This window comes from Gadus morhua, chromosome 10, assembly GCF_902167405.1.
Source record: "Gadus morhua chromosome 10, gadMor3.0, whole genome shotgun sequence".
Taxonomy (NCBI): Eukaryota; Metazoa; Chordata; class Actinopteri; order Gadiformes; family Gadidae; genus Gadus; species Gadus morhua.
In genome coordinates, this window is record NC_044057.1 from 13,142,160 (window position 1) to 13,161,101 (window position 18,942).

At 48.0% G+C, this 18,942-nt stretch overlaps 1 protein-coding gene across 1 annotated transcript; it reads left to right on the forward strand.

The window, feature by feature from the left end:
• Positions 1-10,677: 10,677 nt before the first annotated feature.
• On the forward strand, positions 10,678-15,488 carry tdo2a (tryptophan 2,3-dioxygenase a). Its single transcript, XM_030368943.1, has 12 exons — positions 10,678-10,712; positions 10,871-10,982; positions 11,167-11,257; positions 11,549-11,619; positions 11,975-12,102; positions 12,382-12,568; positions 12,701-12,808; positions 12,934-13,045; positions 13,346-13,403; positions 13,757-13,836; positions 14,036-14,126; positions 14,473-15,488. Exons 1-12 carry the CDS (start codon positions 10,678-10,680, stop codon positions 14,642-14,644), a joined length of 1,245 nt encoding a protein of 414 aa, XP_030224803.1. The 3' UTR covers positions 14,645-15,488.
• The last annotated feature ends 3,454 nt before the right edge of the window (positions 15,489-18,942 follow it).

The window sequence follows — 18,942 nt, forward strand, 5'->3', positions numbered from 1 at the left end:
AGCAGAGGGCCTCCAGTAGAGGAGGAGGAGGAGCAGAGGGCCTCCAGTAGAGGAGGAGGAGGAAGAGGAGGAGCACAGGGCCTCCTTTAGAAGAGGAGGAGGAGGAGGAGGAGGAGGAGGAGGAGCAGGAGGAGCAGAGGGCCTCCAGTAGATGAGGAGGAGGAGCAGAGGGCCTCCAGTAGAGGAGGAGGAGGAGGAGGAGGAGGAGGAGCAGAGGGCCTCCAGTAGAGGAGGAGGAGGAGGAGGAGGAGCAGAGGGCCTCCAGTAGAGGAGGAGGAGGAGCAGAGGGCCTCCAGTAGAGGAGGAGGAGGAGCAGAGGGCCTCCAGTAGAGGAGGAGGAGGAGGAGGAGGAGGAGGAGGAGGAGCAGAGGGCCTCTAGTAGAGGAGGAGTTGGAGGGGGGGGTGGAGGAGGAGCAGTAGGAAGGGGTGGAGGAGGAGAATGACAAGGTGGAGGATGAGGAGAAGGAGGTCAGAGAGCAGCAAGAGGAGAGGAGGAGGAGGTGGAGGTGAAGGAGGCAAAGAAGGAGATGGAGGAGGGATAACGGCGGAGGTAAAGGAGGAGGCGAAGATGCAGTAGGAGGAGGAGGAGATGCAGTAGGAGGAGGAGAAGATGCAGTAGGAGGAGGTGAAGGAGGAGATGGAGGAGGGGTGTGTTTTGTAAATGAGGTCCTTACGTTGGAACAGTGCTGTGCATTGTTCCAGAGACACAGGAGTCTGAACACTGTAACCACACGCATGTTCCTGGAGCTCAGTCGAGCTACCAGCTCACCAGAATGACTAGCTCACTGGAGCGACCAGTTCACTGGACCAGCTCACTGGAGCGATCAGTTCACTGGACCAGCTCACCATAGCCACCAGCTCATCAGAACGATTAGCTCCATGGAGCGACCAGTACACTGGACCAGCTCACTGGAGCGACCAGCTCACTGGACCAGTTCACTGGAGCAGCTCAGAGAAACCAGCCAGAGAACCAGACTCTCTAGAACACTGAGACCAGAGATTAAACAATGTTTCTATGTTTCTTGTTTTAATGGATAACAAAAAAAAAGACTGAATATTTAACGGAGGAAAAGCGATGTTTACACGATGCATCTCCACACCCTCACCTGCCAGACACCTGATCAGCACTGTAAAGCGTTCTGTAAAACGTCCAAACCCCCTGCATAGCAAAGACGGCGCCTCCATGTTTATTTAACCGTCGCCATGGCGTCCGCGGTCACAGGGACACAATGTGTTGTAAATTATGCAAATGAGTTGTGTGTTTCCTTTTCCTTTGATGAGCTGTGTGTACCAGTCATATAAACAATACTTTATGTTGTGTTTCTACATCCAATAAAGCCCTACCGATTTCAACCTGTGTCTCTGCCTTCTGCCCATGTGACACCACTGAGGTCAGGTGATCACACACCTGACCAGGTGATCACACACCTGACCAGGTGATCACCCGACCAGGCGATACTTCCTGTGTGTCTGCAGCGAGGGGTGAGATGTTGCTTCCACTAAATGTAATGTTTATGGGGCAGAGTGACTTATGACCTCGCCGTCTGAATGTTTCATGGACACAAATATTTCATGAAGGCGCTTCACATGAACACGGTTCAGTCGCTCCAAATATAGAACCGCGCTCCAGATCGACGACAAGAAGACATCAGTCTTAGTCTGGAAGGTTCTTCACTTCTCTGCTTTATTGTTGTTCTTACCAGAGGACTGTTTTAGTGTAGTGTTCCTAACTTATTTAATACAGTGTTCCTTTGAGTTTAAGTGATTAAATGATCAAACACGAAAGGTAACATAGTGTTCTTTCTTTATTCAAATAGTGTCCACTTTGATTGCTTTAATATCGTTTTATTTGTATGCATCATTTACCCTTATTATTTGAGGTTAATGTTCTGTAATTTGTTTTAATGTAGCCTAAATGAAATATAGGTTATTTAGAATGTTGTTGGTTTTTTGGACAAAGTTTTCTTTAATTATTAACTTTTAATACGCATGTTCGTCAGAAGACCTTTAGTCATTCATGTTACACAGAATTATTCGAGAATTATTATTTTTTGCATTTTTAACATGTCATTTTTGAATTATTCGAAAATTGTAATCTCTACAATTCCACATAATGCTGGTTATGTTTCTTCGTAGTGTTCAGTGTCCTCATAGGAGGTTTCTAAAGAGATTATAGATGGAGAAGAGATGAGCAGAGCCGTTCTACAGCAGTTTTCAGACGGTAGGCCTACGGTTTAGTGAAGCTGCCTAGTGAGGAACAGAACCGCGGGACAGAAGGACAACAAGACAGTAAACCTTCAGTCGATCGCAGGCTTTAAATCGATACAGATTATGGTATTTAATTCATGTAATTACGTCCTTTGATTGGATGATGGAGATGACGATAGTGATTATTACGAGGCCTTTGTTATTCTCCATAAAGGAGAGGCGGAGATACTCAGAACAAGCAGCTGGATCTGGTGGGTCTCGGGCGCCCTCTAGCGCCGTTAATGCGCCATTACACGACCTAACGCTGAGAGAATACAGGAGGAACCTCAGATAAGAGTCGTGCGGTGACCACGGCCGTGCTTGCCCTTTCCTTTTACCCGGGGTCCGTCTGCTCATTCCCGTCTTCCCGTTCCCCCGTTCCCGTCAAGTGGGCTTGAGAAGCATGGGAGGGATTCCCAGGGAAGGAGAAGGGAGGTCTGAGGAGGTCGCCAGGCTTGGTCTGGAGCGAGCGAGCGACCACCGCTGCTATTGTGGGGGAAATGAACCATTACTTTTATATTAACTATGAGTATTATCAGGCCTATATACATCAGGCATAAACATTAATGGTGGAAAGTAGAGAAACCACCTCTGGACTGAGCAAGGGCCTAATAAGGCGCCACGGACTTTGGGGCCAAGGCTACTGACATCCTCCCATTATTTAGATTAAGTACAGGAGATGAGCACATACGTAAGGGAATGTAAGGCTAACTTTCCGTGCCATGTAAGGCCATTTTGAACATATACCAGGACGGTCATAATACATGCAAAACAGCTCAGTTGGGATGGATAAGAGAGAGCGGGATCGGAGCCCCCTTGCAAACCATACTCGGCTCTGTTGTTCCTGATTTGTGGGTAACAATAAAGTCTCTGTCAATACTTTTTCCGGACTCTCCAATTCCTCTTGCGTATAGCTAGTTGAAGTGAATTAGATAAGTCGTTAATAGAAATTGCTACAACACTATCGGTGTGGCGAGCCCGGCCACCTGGCCCCCCACTCCCAGGCCCCGTCCACACGAAGCCGAAACGGGCGAAACCGTTACGGTTTCGATCTATCCGGTTTCGAAGTATCTCCGTAAAGACGAAGCCAAGCGAAACCGGATAGATCAGTAGGAACGCTGTAGTAAACATTCCAGGCCCATAAGGGGCGATGCTTCTGGTACACAAATCCAGAAGAAGAAGAGGCGAGCATGCGCATAAAGGCTGCCCCCCGAACCACTAACAACACAAACAAACAGCTCTTCTACGATGGCGAACTAGATTCTCAATAAATAATGGCTTAGCAACCCAACAAGGGACATGATATGCTGCAGAACGATCAAAGCTTGTAGTCCGCCATCATCTTTTTTGTTGTGAATTCTGAGACTCCGCGGGCTTAAGAGCCATTGGCTAGGAGGTCGAGGGGTGGGGCGATGACGTCATGGTTTGCGGTTTCAGTCGGTTTCAGGCGTCCACACGAAACCAAAACGAAACCGGATAGATTTGAAACCACCTCCGAGGGTGGTTTCAGAAGTTTGCGGTTTCGGTCAGCGGATTCGCCGGCTTCGTGTGGACGGAAGGCCGAACCGTACAAGACCTTTGCGGTTTCGCCATGAAATCGACTTTGTGTGGACGGGGCCCCAGTCTAGGCCAACGTTGTTCGGAGGGAGCATCAGGGGAGTGGTCCAGTGAGGGGCCCCCAGGGGCCCGCCCCTCGGCGCCGCCCCCTGAACACTTGGAGAACATGAGAATAATGATAACACATTGACAATGTGTCACTTTAAGCAGTGGCGCAAAAAGTGGGTATGCACTATATGCGGTGCATAGGGGCGCCGCACCAGAGGGGGCGCCAAAGCAATGGAAGTAAAAGCGTTTGTGTACATGATATGATGATCAATAACAGAGGAACGTCACTGATAAGGCGCCCCCCCCGCTCCTTCGCCTACCTCCCTCCCTCCTCCCCACACGGCGCTCCAGTGGGCGCCCCCTCGACCACGCCCTGGAGGCGAGCGCCAGAGTGTCTTCATTTGAACCGTAGAAAAAGACATAGAAAAAGAAAGATTGGGAAGGAGAAAGGGTGCGCAGGGATGAAAGAAAGCTTTTCAAAGTGGTGGAAAGACAGTCGTTTTTGTGTCAGTGTATCAAGAGGAGGCTTGTAAATATTCAGGTTAGCTAAATCTACTACTAGTAAAACAACAGGTTACTGTTGTCTTGCAACTGTGTACTGATCAGAATGGAGCCTACAATATAACGGATCATAACAAGAAAAATAAAGGAACTTGTTTGTGTTGTTTTTTTTTTACTTCAATCTCTATGCAAGTCTTTGTTTTATGTCAATAGACCCAGTAAAAACGGAGTTATGAAGTTGATACTTTATAACTCCGTTATTAATCCTAAAGTTAATAAGTTAATAATCCCAAAATAAAATAAATTATCGTATCTGAATCGAGACTGAATCGTTCTACACAGTATTGCGATGCATCGAAGAATCGATTATTTTTCCCACCCCTATTGGTTACTGTACTCCAACAGTTCTAACAGAGTCTATTTTTTTGCATGTAAGCTTTTTGGTGAGGCTAGAGTTGCTGACACGCGCCTTGTGGTGGGGTATAATAAAAGGCTGTGTCTTTCAAAGAAACTGGAGCACCATGAAACAAGTGGTTGCCACATAAATCCTTATCTGCTGTGGAATGAATTGGCATCCCGCTTATGCCTAGGTAAAACGATTGATTGCGAATTGCAGAGAGCCTGTTGACTCTAGTGATCGACTGCATACTCTTCCTTGCAGAAAGAAACCCGCCACTGAGGGGGACAAAATGCACAGTAAGGAAATCCTAGAAATGGAAATTTTCTGGGTATCCTTGATCTCTTATAGCACGGTATGATGTTACACTGGCAGTGTAACATCACAAAACGCTGTCTTCCAGTCTCTGGTGAATGACGTCCTTCGGGACATGTTGAATCACACCGTCTTCGTTTACATTGATGATATACTCCTTTTTTCAAAGTCTGTGGAGGAGCACAGAGTTCACGTCAGACAGGTTCTACAGAGACTGCTGGAGAATAGATTATACGTTAAGGCGGAGAAGTGCGAGTTTCACGCCTCGACCGTCTCCTTTTTGGGGTATATTATTAGCCAGGGCCAGGTAGAGATGGACCCCTCCAAGGTCTCTGCGGTGGCTGAGTGGCCCTCTCCCTCAACCCGCAAGAGGCTGCAGCAGTTCCTCGGGTTCGGTAATTTTTATCGTCGCTTTATTCGTGGCTACAGTCAGGTTGCGGCACCTCTCACGGCTCTGACTTCCACCAAGAGCACCTTCGCGTGGACGCCGGAGGCTGAAACCGCCTTCCAGGGCCTCAAACGGCGCTTCATTTCCACCCCCATTCTCGTTCAACCAGACCCCTCTCTCCAGTTTGTGGTGGAGGTTGACGCCTCGGACACCGGAGTGGGCGCGGTGCTCTCCCAGCGTTCAGCCTCCGACCACAAGCTTCACCCCTGTGCCTTCTTTTCGCGAAGGCTTTCTCCGCCTGAGCGGAATTATGAGGTCGGTAACCGTGAGCTCTTAGCAGTTAAACTCGCTCTAGAAGAGTGGAGACATTGGTTGGAGGGCGCGGAGCATCCGTTTATTGTATGGACCGACCACCGCAACTTAGCATACATCCAGTCAGCAAGGAGACTGAACTCCCGCCAGGCCAGGTGGGCACTGTACTTTGGTCGTTTCAACTTTACCCTCACCTATCGTCCTGGCTCCCAGAACGTTAAGCCGGATGCCCTGTCCCGCCTTTACTCCCCTGAGGACCCCCGTGCTGACCCCGAGACCATCCTGCCCCCCGCTCGCCTGATCGCCTCTCTCACTTGGGAGGTGGAGTCCGCGGTACGCCTCGCGCAGGGACAGCAGCCTGACCCTTTAACCGGTCCCCCTAACCGCTTGTTCGTCCCTGACTCGGTTCGATCCAGGGTATTGGCCTGGGCGCACTCCTCCCGGCTAACCTGCCACCCAGGTATCACCCGCACCCTGGACTTCCTCCGTCGGCGGTTCTGGTGGCCAACCATGGACGCAGACGTTCGTTCATTTATTTCAGCTTGTACCGTCTGCGCCCGGAAAAAAACCTCGACCCGCCCTCGTTCTGGACTCCTGCGGCCCCTACCCATCCCTAGCCGTCCCTGGTCACACATCGCCCTGGACTTCGTCACCGGCCTGCCCACGTCCGAAGGAAACACCACCATTCTAACCGTGATCGACCGCTTCTCTAAGGCTGCGCACTTCATCGCACTCCCCAAGCTCCCATCTTTTAGGGAGACCGCCGATCTCCTGGTCAGACACGTCTTCCGCCTGCATGGAATCCCCACTGACATCGTCTCCGACAGAGGTCCCCAGTTCTCCTCCCAAGTCTGGCGGGCTTTCTGTAAGGCTCTCGGTGCCACGCCCAGTCTCTCCTCCGGTTTTCATCCCCAGTCGAATGGACAGACCGAGCGAGCTAACCAGGAGATGGAAGCAGCTCTCCGCTGCATCACCCACGCCAGTCCATCCTCTTGGAACTCTCAGCTCCCCTGGGTCGAATATGCCCATAACACCCTGGTGAACGCTTCCACAGGACTCTCCCCTTTCATGGCTTCGCTGGGATACCAACCACCCCTTTTTCCTGAATTGGAGGGAGAAGTTGCGGTTCCATCAGTCCAAACCCATCTGCGCAGGTGCCGACGCATTTGGAAGCGCGCTCGTGCTGCGTTGCTCCGCGCATCCTCCCGCTCCCAGCTGCAGGCCAATAAGCGTCGCCTACCTGCTCCCCACTACGCTCCCGGACAGAGGGTTTGGCTTCGGGCGAAGGACCTTCCTTTGAAGGGAGCTCCTCCCAAGCTTTCCCCCCGTTTCATTGGTCCTTTCGAGATCGAGACTGTGGTTAACCCCTGTGTTGTTCGCCTCGGACTCCCCCCATCCCTCCGGGTGCACCCGACTTTCCATGTCTCCCAGGTTAAGCCCATCTCCACCAGCCCGTTGTCCCCCTCCGCCCCGCCTCCACCTCCTCCCAAGATCATTGACAACTTCCCGGCATGGACGGTTCGTCGCCTCCTTGACGTGCGGCGCTGCGGCCGAGGACACCAGTCCCTCGTCGACTGGGAGGGGTACGGTCCTGAGGAGCACTCCTGGGTTCCCCGGAATCGTATTCTGGATGCTTCTCTCATTCGGGACTACCATCGCGATCATCCTTCCGTGGTTGGGCGTCCGCCAGGAGGCGTCCGTAGAGAGGGGGGTACTGTCACGCCACGGCCTGTCACACGGTCCAACACCACCATCTAGTGGCCGCCTGGTGCCACTGGGCCTCATCTCCTCTGCACACCTGCTCGCCATCTTCATCAAACGTCCTCTACTTAAGCCGGGGATCTCCAGTCTGCCGGCGCCAGTTCGTCCTTTATCACTACCCAGTTAGTAACGTACCTACTAGCAGTATCTCTTGCCTAGCCCGTTGTCCTCTGTCCTCCAGTAACCCTTTGCCCTTCGTCTCTAGTTCTCCGTTTGTATCCTGACCTCCTGTTGCCGGGTTTCCGCCTGCCTGACTACCCGCCTACCGCCGAGCCCCCGTCTACCTGACTGCCTGCCCGTTGCCGGATTCCCGCCTGCCTGACTACCCGCCTACCGCCGAGCCCCTGCCTGCCTGACTGCCCGCCCGTTACCTGACCCCCTCGCCTGTCCGACTACCCGCCTGCCAATCAATAAACCCCGTTTCCCTTTACCCCGCCTCAGTCTGTGTCTGCACTTGGGTCCCCACGTTACGTACCTCCCTTAACAGGCAGAGCATCTTAGAAAGGCTGCCTCTAAAAAAAACAAAGGATATCTGTCCTTGTGCACTCAAAATGAATTTTTTGATTCAATATCAGAGTGTGTTTTAGGTCAAATTTGTGCCCAGATCAAAGATGGGGGGGGGGGGGGCGCCTCCTATGTGTCTGAATACCCCCCAGAAAGTAGGCAGTTGCACCCCTGACTTTAAGGTACGTTGACTTCATCGTGTTTGTATACTCTGGCTACCTCCCTGAATCATGGCCACGCCCCCTGCCCCCCGCTGAAACCTGGCCACGCCCCCCGACCCTCCCCCGCTGAGACATGGCCACGCCCACAGTGCTCCTCCACCTTCGGTCCTTGTTATGTTTGAGAAGTGAAAAGCAAAAAAGGGACAGGATTTTCGTAAAACAACCCTGCCATGAAATTGCAATTACACTTTGTACACCGAACAATGTCTGTGTACAATGGATATGTACCCCCCTTAAATAGGGGTACACGGACCCCCATTTAAGGTCGGTCGATTATAGAACGATCTCAGTTGATGCAGTTTGTTTGCTCTCCTAGCTGCAGTACGCTGTGTTTGTGTGCCTTCCTGTTTCATACCTGGCAACCCGACCGTCTGAGAACAGGGAACGATAATGCCGGAACCGTTCGACCTAGAACCGCCATTTACAGGAGCTGGTCCCAGAATTTACAGGAGCCAGTCCCAACATTTACAGGAGCAGGTCCCAGAATTTACAGGAGCAGGTCCCAGCATTTGCAGTAGCAGGTCCCAACATTTACAGGAGCAGGTCCCAGAACAGGAGCAGGTCCCAACATTTACAGGAGCCAGTCCCAGTTTTTATAGGAGCCGGACCTAACATTTACAGGAGCCGTCCCCAACATTTACAGGAGCATGTTCTCGCTCTGATTAAAATTCAAAGGTTTTTATTTGTCACATACTCAAACAGGATGTGCAGGGAAATGTTGTGTGACATAATCACTTACCATAACCCTAACCCATAAAAATAAAATACAATATACATTTTAACAGAAATCAAGATTATTATAAATATATATAAAATGAAAACTGAATAAACAGGGAGATGTACAAATGGTATTGTGCAATATGGCCAGGGTTAAAGTGTCAAAGTGCAGGGGGTGGGGTTGGGGGATTGTGACAGTGCATGTGTCTGACTGACCTGAGGGTCACAAAAGGTCTGTTGCCGGGGTGATGGGATCCTTGATGGTTTTTAGGATATTCACCATTGTAGTAATACTAACAATTATAACAGTTCCTGATATAAATAATGCTAGCAATATTGCTACCATTATAAATAGTATCATTGTTATCAATGTGACTTGTATGATCATTAATATGATTAACATTATCTACGATTAATATAACTACAACTATTTATGTTATCTTTATTAATCATTATTAATATTATAATTATTATTATTATGAATATTACTGTATTACGTTTATTAGGGAGACCTGGTTGTTCCGTCACAACAACAATCTGAGAGGTCATCCCCCGGGGGGTCGGAGAGGGGATCCGCTACACCTTCCTGGTGACCTCAGACCTGAGAAACATCCCGTAGACATTTACTACAAAGTTTATTTATCTATTTATTCTGAAAGAAGAAGTGCTATTTCATCTGAACAAACCAAACCTCTGCATGACGGATGTTGTTAACTCAGATTAATTATTAGCCAACGGTAAATATTGACTCTTTCCAGTGTCGTCAATTACTTGAGTGTGTGTTCTAAAGTCTCATTGTTCCACTGCGAGGCCACGAACTCTGGCCCACAGCCTCTTGCTGAGAGCTGACCCCAGAGCTGTGGTACACCGTGTCCCCCAATCAGGGCTCTGGCAGAGGGCTGTTCAACAGATCCAAGCTCAGCCCAAACCTAACCCGAACCCAGGACAGAGGGTCCTTGCAGCGCAGCACAATTCACAACCAGCCACAGCAACTCAAAGAGCTCCATACCTGGGATATCAGGAAAATGTAATATACACATACCTGGGAATATCAGGAATATGAATAATGTACCGGTATTTACCTGGGATTATCAGGAATATTAATATACATACCTTGGATCATCAGGAATATTAATATTGTCGTTTATTGGGTTTATTGAACGTTATGAGGTTTACTATGATATAATGTATCATTCTTTATTAGTTTATTATTAGGTGTATTATTAGGTATATTGTTATTATGATGAGGTTTTTGATCTCTACAATAACATGACGAGGTTTGTGATCTCTACAATAACATGTGGAAGGTTTGTGATCTCTACAATAACATGAGGAAGGTTAGTGCTATCTACAATAACATGTCGAGGTTTGTGATCTCTACAATAACATGAGGAAGGTTTGTGATGTCTACAATAACATGAGGAAGGTTTGTGATGTCTACAATAACGTGATGAGGTTTGTGATCTCTACAATAACATGAGGAAAGTTTGTGATCTACAATAATATGGTGTTGCACCGTGATGTTGTGGCCTTGATGATCTGATGGGACAAGATAAACAATGTCTTCACGCAGGCAGGGGGGGGTCCGACCAGGGGAGGATGCATGTGCCGGCCTGTGATTGGCTGACGGGAGCCTTTAAAGGCTGCGATCGGCCGGCTACAGGTTAGTTTGACCCAGAAGACTCTAGAAGGAAACCTTCCAGATAACCATGAGTGGATGTCCGTTCTTTGAGAAGAGGCATCTGTATGTCTGCTATCTGACGCTGTCTTCACCTGTTAACTATTAAATGTTTAGTGTTGAGTACTAACTACCTTTTAACTATTATCTCCTTCCTCCTCCTCCTCCTCCTCCTCCTCCTCCTCCTCTCTCTGTCTCCCCCTGTCTCCTCCTCCTCATGGCAGGTTGTTTAAGAAAACGTCCTTGCAGGAGGAGCAGGACGCGGAGAAGGATGTGTCTCAGGAGGGAGTCAACAAGGCCAGTAAAGGAGGAATCATCTACGGAGAATACCTACAGGTACAAACTTCTCCTCCTCCTGTCCTCTTCAACACAACTCTCCTCCTGTCTCTCATTACATGTCTTCTCCTCTCTCTCCTCACGTGTCTCCTCTCTTCTCCTCCTCTCTCTCCTAACATGTCTCCTCTCTCCTCCTTCTCTCTCTCCTAAAATGTCTCCTCCTCTCTCCTCCTTCCCCTAACAGCTAGACAAGGTGGTGGGAGCCCAGGTTCTTCAGAGTGAACTGAAGGGAAATAAAATCCATGATGAGCATCTCTTCATTGTTACACACCAAGGTAGCACACACACACAGTTACAGTTACAAGTTGTTACTAATTAACAAAAAATAAGTAATTGAGGTTTTAACTAATGATGAATAAATAACGAGTACTAAGTAATAAGTTATTCCCAACACAGGTAAATAATTAGAAATATTTCTATAAGCAATAAATAATAACTAACAAGTAATACATTTTAAATAATGCGTTGGTCATAAGGTAAAAATAATGATTAATAACTCATGATTGATAACTAATGATTAATAACTAATGATTGATAGCTCTTGATTAATGATGCGTGTGTTGCAGCGTACGAGTTGTGGTTCAAGCAGATCCTGTGGGAGCTGGACTCTGTGAGGGAGATCTTCATCAGCGGACACGTAAGCACAAACACGACTAGAACGTCCTAGAAGGACTGGAAGTGATCCTCTACATCAACGTATGGCCTCAGAGTAATCCCTGTGTGTGTGCGTGTGTGTGTGTGTGTGTGTGTGTGTGTGTGTGTGTGTGTGTGTGTGTGTGTGTGTGTGTGTGTGTGTGTGTGTGTGTGGGGGTGTGTGCGTGCGTGCGTGCGTGCGTGCGTGCGTGCGTGTGTGTGTGTGCGTGTGTGTGCGTATGTGTGTGCATGCGTATGTGTGTGCCCGTGTGTATATGTATGTGCGTGTGTGTGTGTGTGTGTGTGTGTGTGTGTGTGTGTGTGTGTGTGTGTGTGTGTGTGTGTGTTTGTGTGTGTAGGTGCGTGATGAGCGCAACATGCTGAAGGTCAACACCAGGGTCCACAGGATGGTGATGATCTTCAAGCTGCTGGTGGACCAGTTCTCCGTCTTGGAGACCATGACGGCCCTGGACTTCTACGACTTCAGGTGGACTCCAGCATCCAGACATCTACAGATTCTACATCACATAGCTCTACTGTAGTGTAAAGTCTTTATAAAGGGTTTATTCAGAGGACCCCAATAGGGAGCCCAATGCAGTGGGCCCCCTGTTTGAGGGACTCAAACAGAGCCCCTCAAACAGGGGGCCCATTGCAGTGAGACCCGGACAGGATCTCCGCTGAAGTAGGAAGTGTCAATGAACGAATGAATGAATGAATGATGTATGGAGGGTGAATGAATGATCGTGTGAATCATTCATGTGTGCAGGGACTACCTGGCTCCGGCATCAGGATTCCAGAGTCTGCAGTTCCGTCTGCTGGAGAACAAGATCGGGGTTCCTGACAACCTCCGGGTCCCCTACAACCGGCGCCACTACAGGGACAACTTCAAGGGCCATGAGAATGAGCAGCTGGTGGCCAGCGAACGCCAGCCCACGCTGCTCAAGCTGGTGGAGGTACGGCCGCTCAGAGGGTCAGCCAGCAGGGGCTCACTGACCTCCTGTCGGACCCGGTGCGCTCCTCGGGCCGGTTCTAATGATCAGATGTTTTTTATGGGATGTAAAGGTCTGGTTGTGCTTCTGGTTCAGGAGTGGCTGGAGAGAACCCCAGGACTGGATGCGGACGGCTTCAACTTCTGGGGTCAACTGGAGGAGAACATCTTCAGAGGCCTGGCCCAGGAGAAGGAGAAGATAGAGGTGGGGCTGGTTCTCTGTTCTCTGCCTTTACCTCAGGTCCTCTGTTCCCCTTCAGGAGGTTCTTGTTAAGGATTGAGAGGAGATCTGAGGTAGACATAAACTTCTTGATGGTTCACTCCCTGCAGGGGATGGCTGATTCTGAAGACAAAGAGGAGATGATGGCCGAGTTTGTCAAGCAGAAGGAGGTCTTCACCTCCTTGTTCGAGGAGAAACGCCACGACCACCTCCTCAGTAAAGGTGAGCAGTTGTCTCTAGTAATGGAGGTGTGTAAGTGACAGGTGTGTTGGTTACAGGTGTGTGGCTTACAGGTGTGTTTGAAACAGGTGCGTTAGTAGCAGGTGTGTTGGTAACAGGTGTGTTGTAACGGGTGTGTTGCAACGGGTGTGTTGTAACGGGTGTGTTGTTACGGGTGTGTTGGTAACAGGTGTGTTGGTTACAGGGGTGTTGGTAACAGATCTGTTTTTTGTATGTGTGTTGGTAACAGGTGTGTTGATAACAGGTTACATGTGTTTTAGTAACACGTGTGTTGTTCTGCAGGTGAACGCAGGTTGTCCTACAAGGCCCTGAAGGGAGCTCTGATGATCTACTTCTACAGGTGAGAGTACGGCTCTTTCTCCACACATTAAACTGTTGACCTTAACATAGAAGGGAACTGAGAGAGAGCCTGAGGTCATTGACCGCAGAAAGATAACAGCTTCAGTGTCACCGGTCGCCCTTGGGCCCGCTCTGATCTAAACCTGAGATAAGGGGCTAGTGGCAGAGGGCTATCAGGAGGTCATAAATGACATAGAATCCCCTTGGAGCAGGGACCTTTGTTGACTCTGATTTTTTCCTATTCATCCATTGGCCTGGTAGGGGTCAGGAGTGTCCTTAACAAAGGTTTGAATCCAAACGGTTGAATTTTGACAACATGTTTAAGATGCTAACCCGACGCCTTGTGGTTCACAGGGAGGAGCCGCGGTTCCAGGTCCCCTTCCAGCTCCTGACCTCCCTGATGGACATCGACACCCTGATGACTAAGTGGAGATGTGAGTTCACCCCCTCAGAAGAAGAACCCCTTAACACCTTAGTCTTCCTTCTATAATCCCATAAAATATCCCTGCTATAAACCCTTAAAATATACCTGCTATAACCTCTGAAAGTCTTCCTGCCAGGGACACTTCTGGCTCAATAGACTCAGTTTTTGTGTGTAGATAAACGTGTGTTTTTTTGTGTGTCTTTGTGTAGATAACCACGTGTGTATGGTCCATCGGATGATCGGCAGCAAAGCAGGAACCGGAGGATCGTCTGGGTACCACTACCTGAGATCGACTGTCAGGTAACTAGACGCTAACTAACCAACCACTACCTGAGATCTACTCTCAGGTAACTAGCCACTAACCACTAACTGAGATCTACTCTCAGGTAACTAGCACAAACTTATCACTAACTAACCACTACCTGAGATCTACTGTCAGGTAACTAACCTTGCGTTAACGTGTATTGAAGTGTGTTAACGTGTATTGGACGGTGTTTATGTGTGTTAACATGTATTTGACAGTCTGTTAACGTGTATTTCACAATGTTTACATGTATTAACGGGTATTTTACAGTGTTTACGTGTATTACCGTGTATTTGAGTGTGTTCATGTTTATTGACATGTTCCCTGTCCTCTCTGATGCAGTGACCGCTACAAAGTGTTTGTCGACCTCTTCAACCTGGCCACCTTCCTGATCCCGCGACACTGGGTTCCTAAGCTGAACCCCAACGTCCACACCTTCCTGTACACGGCCGAATACTACGACAGCTCGTACTGCAGCAGCGAGGACTCTGATCAGTTGTCGGAGGACAGCTGATCCTCCTCAGAAACGCATCAGACTGCACCGTACCGGACGTGTCCACAAGGGGCTGGCCAGGCCCGCATTAACCTGCCATTGGGCCCTGGGGCTGAGAGGTTTCGTAGGTCCCCTGAGAGGGGATCTTACAATGAGGATATGTAAATTATTTTTTACATACCGACATTTTGCCGTTTGTCCTTTTCAACACATTGAAAATGTGTTGAAAAGGAAGATTTGTTTTTTGGAAATAATGGTTGGACAGTCAATCAAATGTGCTTCTGAAAAGGTATCTCAACCTGCAGAAAATGCAGAGTTCAGATTTCACCAGAAACTAAAAGCATGAAACAGTCCCCACTCGACCCCACAGAGAAGGACCGCATGTGGAGCTCTGTGACTGACCAATCACACGGCCTCTGAGCAGAGACCCCTCCCACTGTCAATCACCATTTCATCACAGAGACAGAGAGAGAGCGAGCAAGAGCGAGAGGGACAGGGAGAGCAGAGAGAGAGAGAAGAGAGAGAGGAGGGAAAGAGAGAGGGAAAGGAGAGAGTGGAGAGTCAACCTGCCGTATATTTTACAACATGAAGTTAATATTCTTGTGGAACACCAAAAGATGAACTTAATGTTTATCTGATGATATAAAGTACACTTTGTTTACTGTTTGAATGTTATTATGTATTTATGAAAATATATATGGAACTGCTGTGTGAGACTAACTGATGTGATTCTTAACTGATTTGTTAAGAAACTATGTGTTTTGTACAGTGTGTGATGAACACAAACGTGTATTATGTTTAAACATTCGTATCGAGATGCCTTATTTAACTGTTTTATTAACTTAATAAAGAACATCTTCAGAGACGAGCACAGTCTCCTTCACACACACACACTTACACACACAAGGGTTGACAAAAGACTATACCACACGTTGTCCTGTCAGCTAGAACCATCACTTTGACCCTGTCTTCCAAACTACCAAGCAGACCGAGTACATCCCAGTACAGAGGACGGAAAGACTGTTCAGGGTCTGTCTGTGTTCAGGGTCTGTCTGGTCTTATAGTTTCTGGGTTCAGGGTCTGTGTGTAGGATGTCTGGGTTTAGGTTCTGGGTTCAGGGTCTGCGTTCAGGGTCTTATCGACCAGGTAAACAAGCGTCCTGCTGACCTCTGAGCTCCAGGAAACGGACCAAGTTTCAGGTGGTTAATATTTGGCTCAGACCTTGTTCACTTATGACATTCATGATCCAAAATCGTCTATCCTCAGATCTGGTGAACCAGGCTTTTATTTATTTTGCCTCAAATTTGTTTTGACCAATCCTGGAGGCAGAGTTATTTGCAGACAAACTAGACCAGCAGTAGGACATTTTAAAATGTAGTGTATATATTGTGACGACCCTGGTGAGTCTTTGACTCCACCCTTGCTTTGACTCCACCCTGGCGGTTTGGTTTGCCTGTTCTCTCTCTCTCTCTCTTAATAGGTGATGCAGTTCAGGTGTGCCTGTGTTTGCAGCAGGTTAAAAGCCTGCTTTCACAACAGTCGTCGGCGCTCCCTCCTCCCGGCTTGTTGGTTTTCTTTGTCCTTTGTTTGGTTACACACAGACTGACTTTTGCATGACACTTTGGGTTACTTTACATTTAACTGATTTACACCACACTTCTTTATCTTTATTCTATTTAATTATATGTAAGATTATCTTCTTACTATAATAAATTATTTTATTATTGTAAAACGGCGTGGTCTCCCCCATTTCATGTTGCATGCTAGAGCCAGCATGTTACATATGGGGGCTCGTCCGGGATCCATTTTCCAAAATTTGGTAAGGTAACTTAATTGTAAGTATGCTTTGTTTTGACTTGGCTGTATAGTTGAATTGGCTTTTGGATTGTACTGACGGGAATAAATTGCCTGTGCAGTCAAATTATCAGAAAATGGGGAGACACACGCTAAGTTTGTAGTTGGTAAATGATAATTTAGTGTTTTGGTGTTCATTGAGATTTCGTTGTTAATTTGGTTTGATAGTGGTTTGCATTGGTTGATTTGCCGAGGAGGAGGAGTGCCATTTGGGAGGCTACCTGCGGTTTCTGACGTTTGCGTTGCAGGTAGGCGAATTGGGTGCAGGTGTAGTGGTTAACTTTGGGGGGGTGGTAGGTTAGATTCTACCGGAGCACACGTGAACCCTCGCTAGGAATAGAGCGCTTACCGCTGTTTGTTGTTGTTTTTTTTGTGTTTTTTTGTGTTTGTTATTTTGGTGTGTCGAACGCGCTGGGGTTGCTTGCAACTCAATTGCATGAGGGCACACTGAAGACCAGCTAGGAAAGAGCTAGGGCCGTGGTCTGAAGTTAGATGCGGGGAGCTCTAGTCTGTGGGGGAAAGGGGTTGGTACACCTGTATTCAGTTGCCGGCTGCGCTATACACTGACGGACAAACATACTCTGAGGTTGCTAGAGATCTGGTTGGTTTTGAGATGAGTTGGTTGGTTTTGAGATGAGTTGGTTGGTTTGGAGATGAGTTGGTTGGTTTGGAGATGAGTTGGTTGGTTTGGAGATGAGTTGGTTGGTTTGGAGATGAGTTGGTTGGTATGGAGAAGAGTTGATCGATAATGGGCTGGCAAAACCGTCGTACTCCAGTTGGGCGTCACCGTGCTTGTTGGTAGCAAAACCCGACAACACCTTTAGATTCTGCACTGATTACCGCAAGGTCAATACGGTAACTAAGCCTGACTCCTTTCCACTTCCTCGGTTAGAAGACTGTATAGACCGTGTGGGGGCTGCGAAGTACGTTACAAAATTAGATCTTCTTAAAGGGTATTATCAGATCCCACTAACCGCGCGCGCACAGGAGGTATCTGCTTTTGTCACTCCGTCTGGCTTATACACATATAATGTGATGAGTTTTGGGTTGCGTAATGCGCCCTCTAGCTTCCAGCGTCTTATGAATTATGTAACGTCTGGGCTGGAGGGGTGTGCAGTTTATCTGGACGATGTCGTGACAGTGGGTGATACCTGGGCCTTACATTTGTCAAGATTGGCGGCGTTGTTTGAGAGGCTCCAGGCAGCTAACTTAACGGTCAATTTAGCTAAATGTGAATTTGCGAAGGCTACAGTGACCTATTTGGGGAAGGTGGTAGGACAAGGAGAGGTACGGCCAGTGCGGGCCAAGGTAATGGGAATAGACAATTTTCCACCGCCTGTAACAAAAAAGGAGTTGATGCGTTTTTTAGGCATGGTGGGATATTATCGAAGTTTCTGTTTTAATTTTTCGACAGTGGTTGCACCCCTCACAAATTAGTTAAAAGGGAAAGCTCAGTTTGTCTGGACTGATGAGTGCCAAGGGGCTTTTGATAATGTAAAATTGTTGCTTAGCACTGCACCGGTCCTGGCTGCTCCCCAGCTTGACCGTCCGTTTAAAATCCAGGTGGATGCCAGCCAGGTCGGGGCTGGCGCAGTGATGCGGTCATGGTCGTGTTGTGTCCCTGGATACGTCCAGCAGACTAAAGTCGGGGTCACCAGTGTTGAGTGCTTATGTGTTTGGGTTTTTTTTTTTTTTAATACCATAAGTGCAGAATCCCACTTAGGTGGGCTTCTGTCTTAAGGGGGGGGGATGTGACGACCCTGGTGAGTCTTTGACTCCACCCTTGCTTTGACTCCACCCTGGCGGTTTGGTTTGCCTGTTCTCTCTCTCTCTCTCTCTCTTAATATACAAATACACACAAAAACGTCCATTCCTGATTGATGAATTAATTCTGGTGCATGATAGCTCCCTCTGCTGGACAGTTTGGTCCAGCAGTCTAGCACCAAAATGTACCACAGCTACGTTTGTCCACAGCAGAAAACGTAGTTTTACAACAAGGGCTCATAAATTGTGAAATGCCTGCGTCCACCTCACTTGATCTTCAAGTTTATGTCTGCTTGGAAATAGTTTGCTCGAGAATATTTCTGCCACGGTAGTTTTTGCAGACAGAAACTTGACCAGTGTCCATGTAACAATTGTGAAATGGACGTAGAGTAATAAATATTAGGCCAAAATAATTAATAAAAAGTCTCAAGAGATGCCTGGGGCCGTATTCACAAAGGATCTTAGGGCTAAAAGTAGGTCCTAACTCATAGATATATATATAACTAGATGCCTCGTCCGCGCTGCTGGCCAATGGAGTCGAACGTCACCACTGGCGGCCATCTTACCACAGTAAGCTGCTCAGCCATAAAATTGTGTTGGTAGTGGTACATGTATTTTTTAAACAACCATAACTTGCTAAATTTTCAACCGATTTTCAAACGGTTTGGTTTGTTATAATCGTCAGAGATGTAGTTATGACA

What these genes read in the sequence shown, in the direction of transcription:
- tdo2a (XM_030368943.1), top strand. Translation starts at nt 10,678, where the DNA reads ATGAGTGGATGTCCGTTCTTTGAGAAGAGGCATCT. An exon ending in AGGAGAAGGAGAAGATAGAG is followed by an intron (nt 12,809 to 12,933) that starts GTGGGGCTGGTT and finishes CACTCCCTGCAG; the next exon opens with GGGATGGCTGATTCTGAAGA. An exon ending in TACCTGAGATCGACTGTCAG is followed by an intron (nt 14,127 to 14,472) that starts GTAACTAGACGC and finishes TCTCTGATGCAG; the next exon opens with TGACCGCTACAAAGTGTTTG.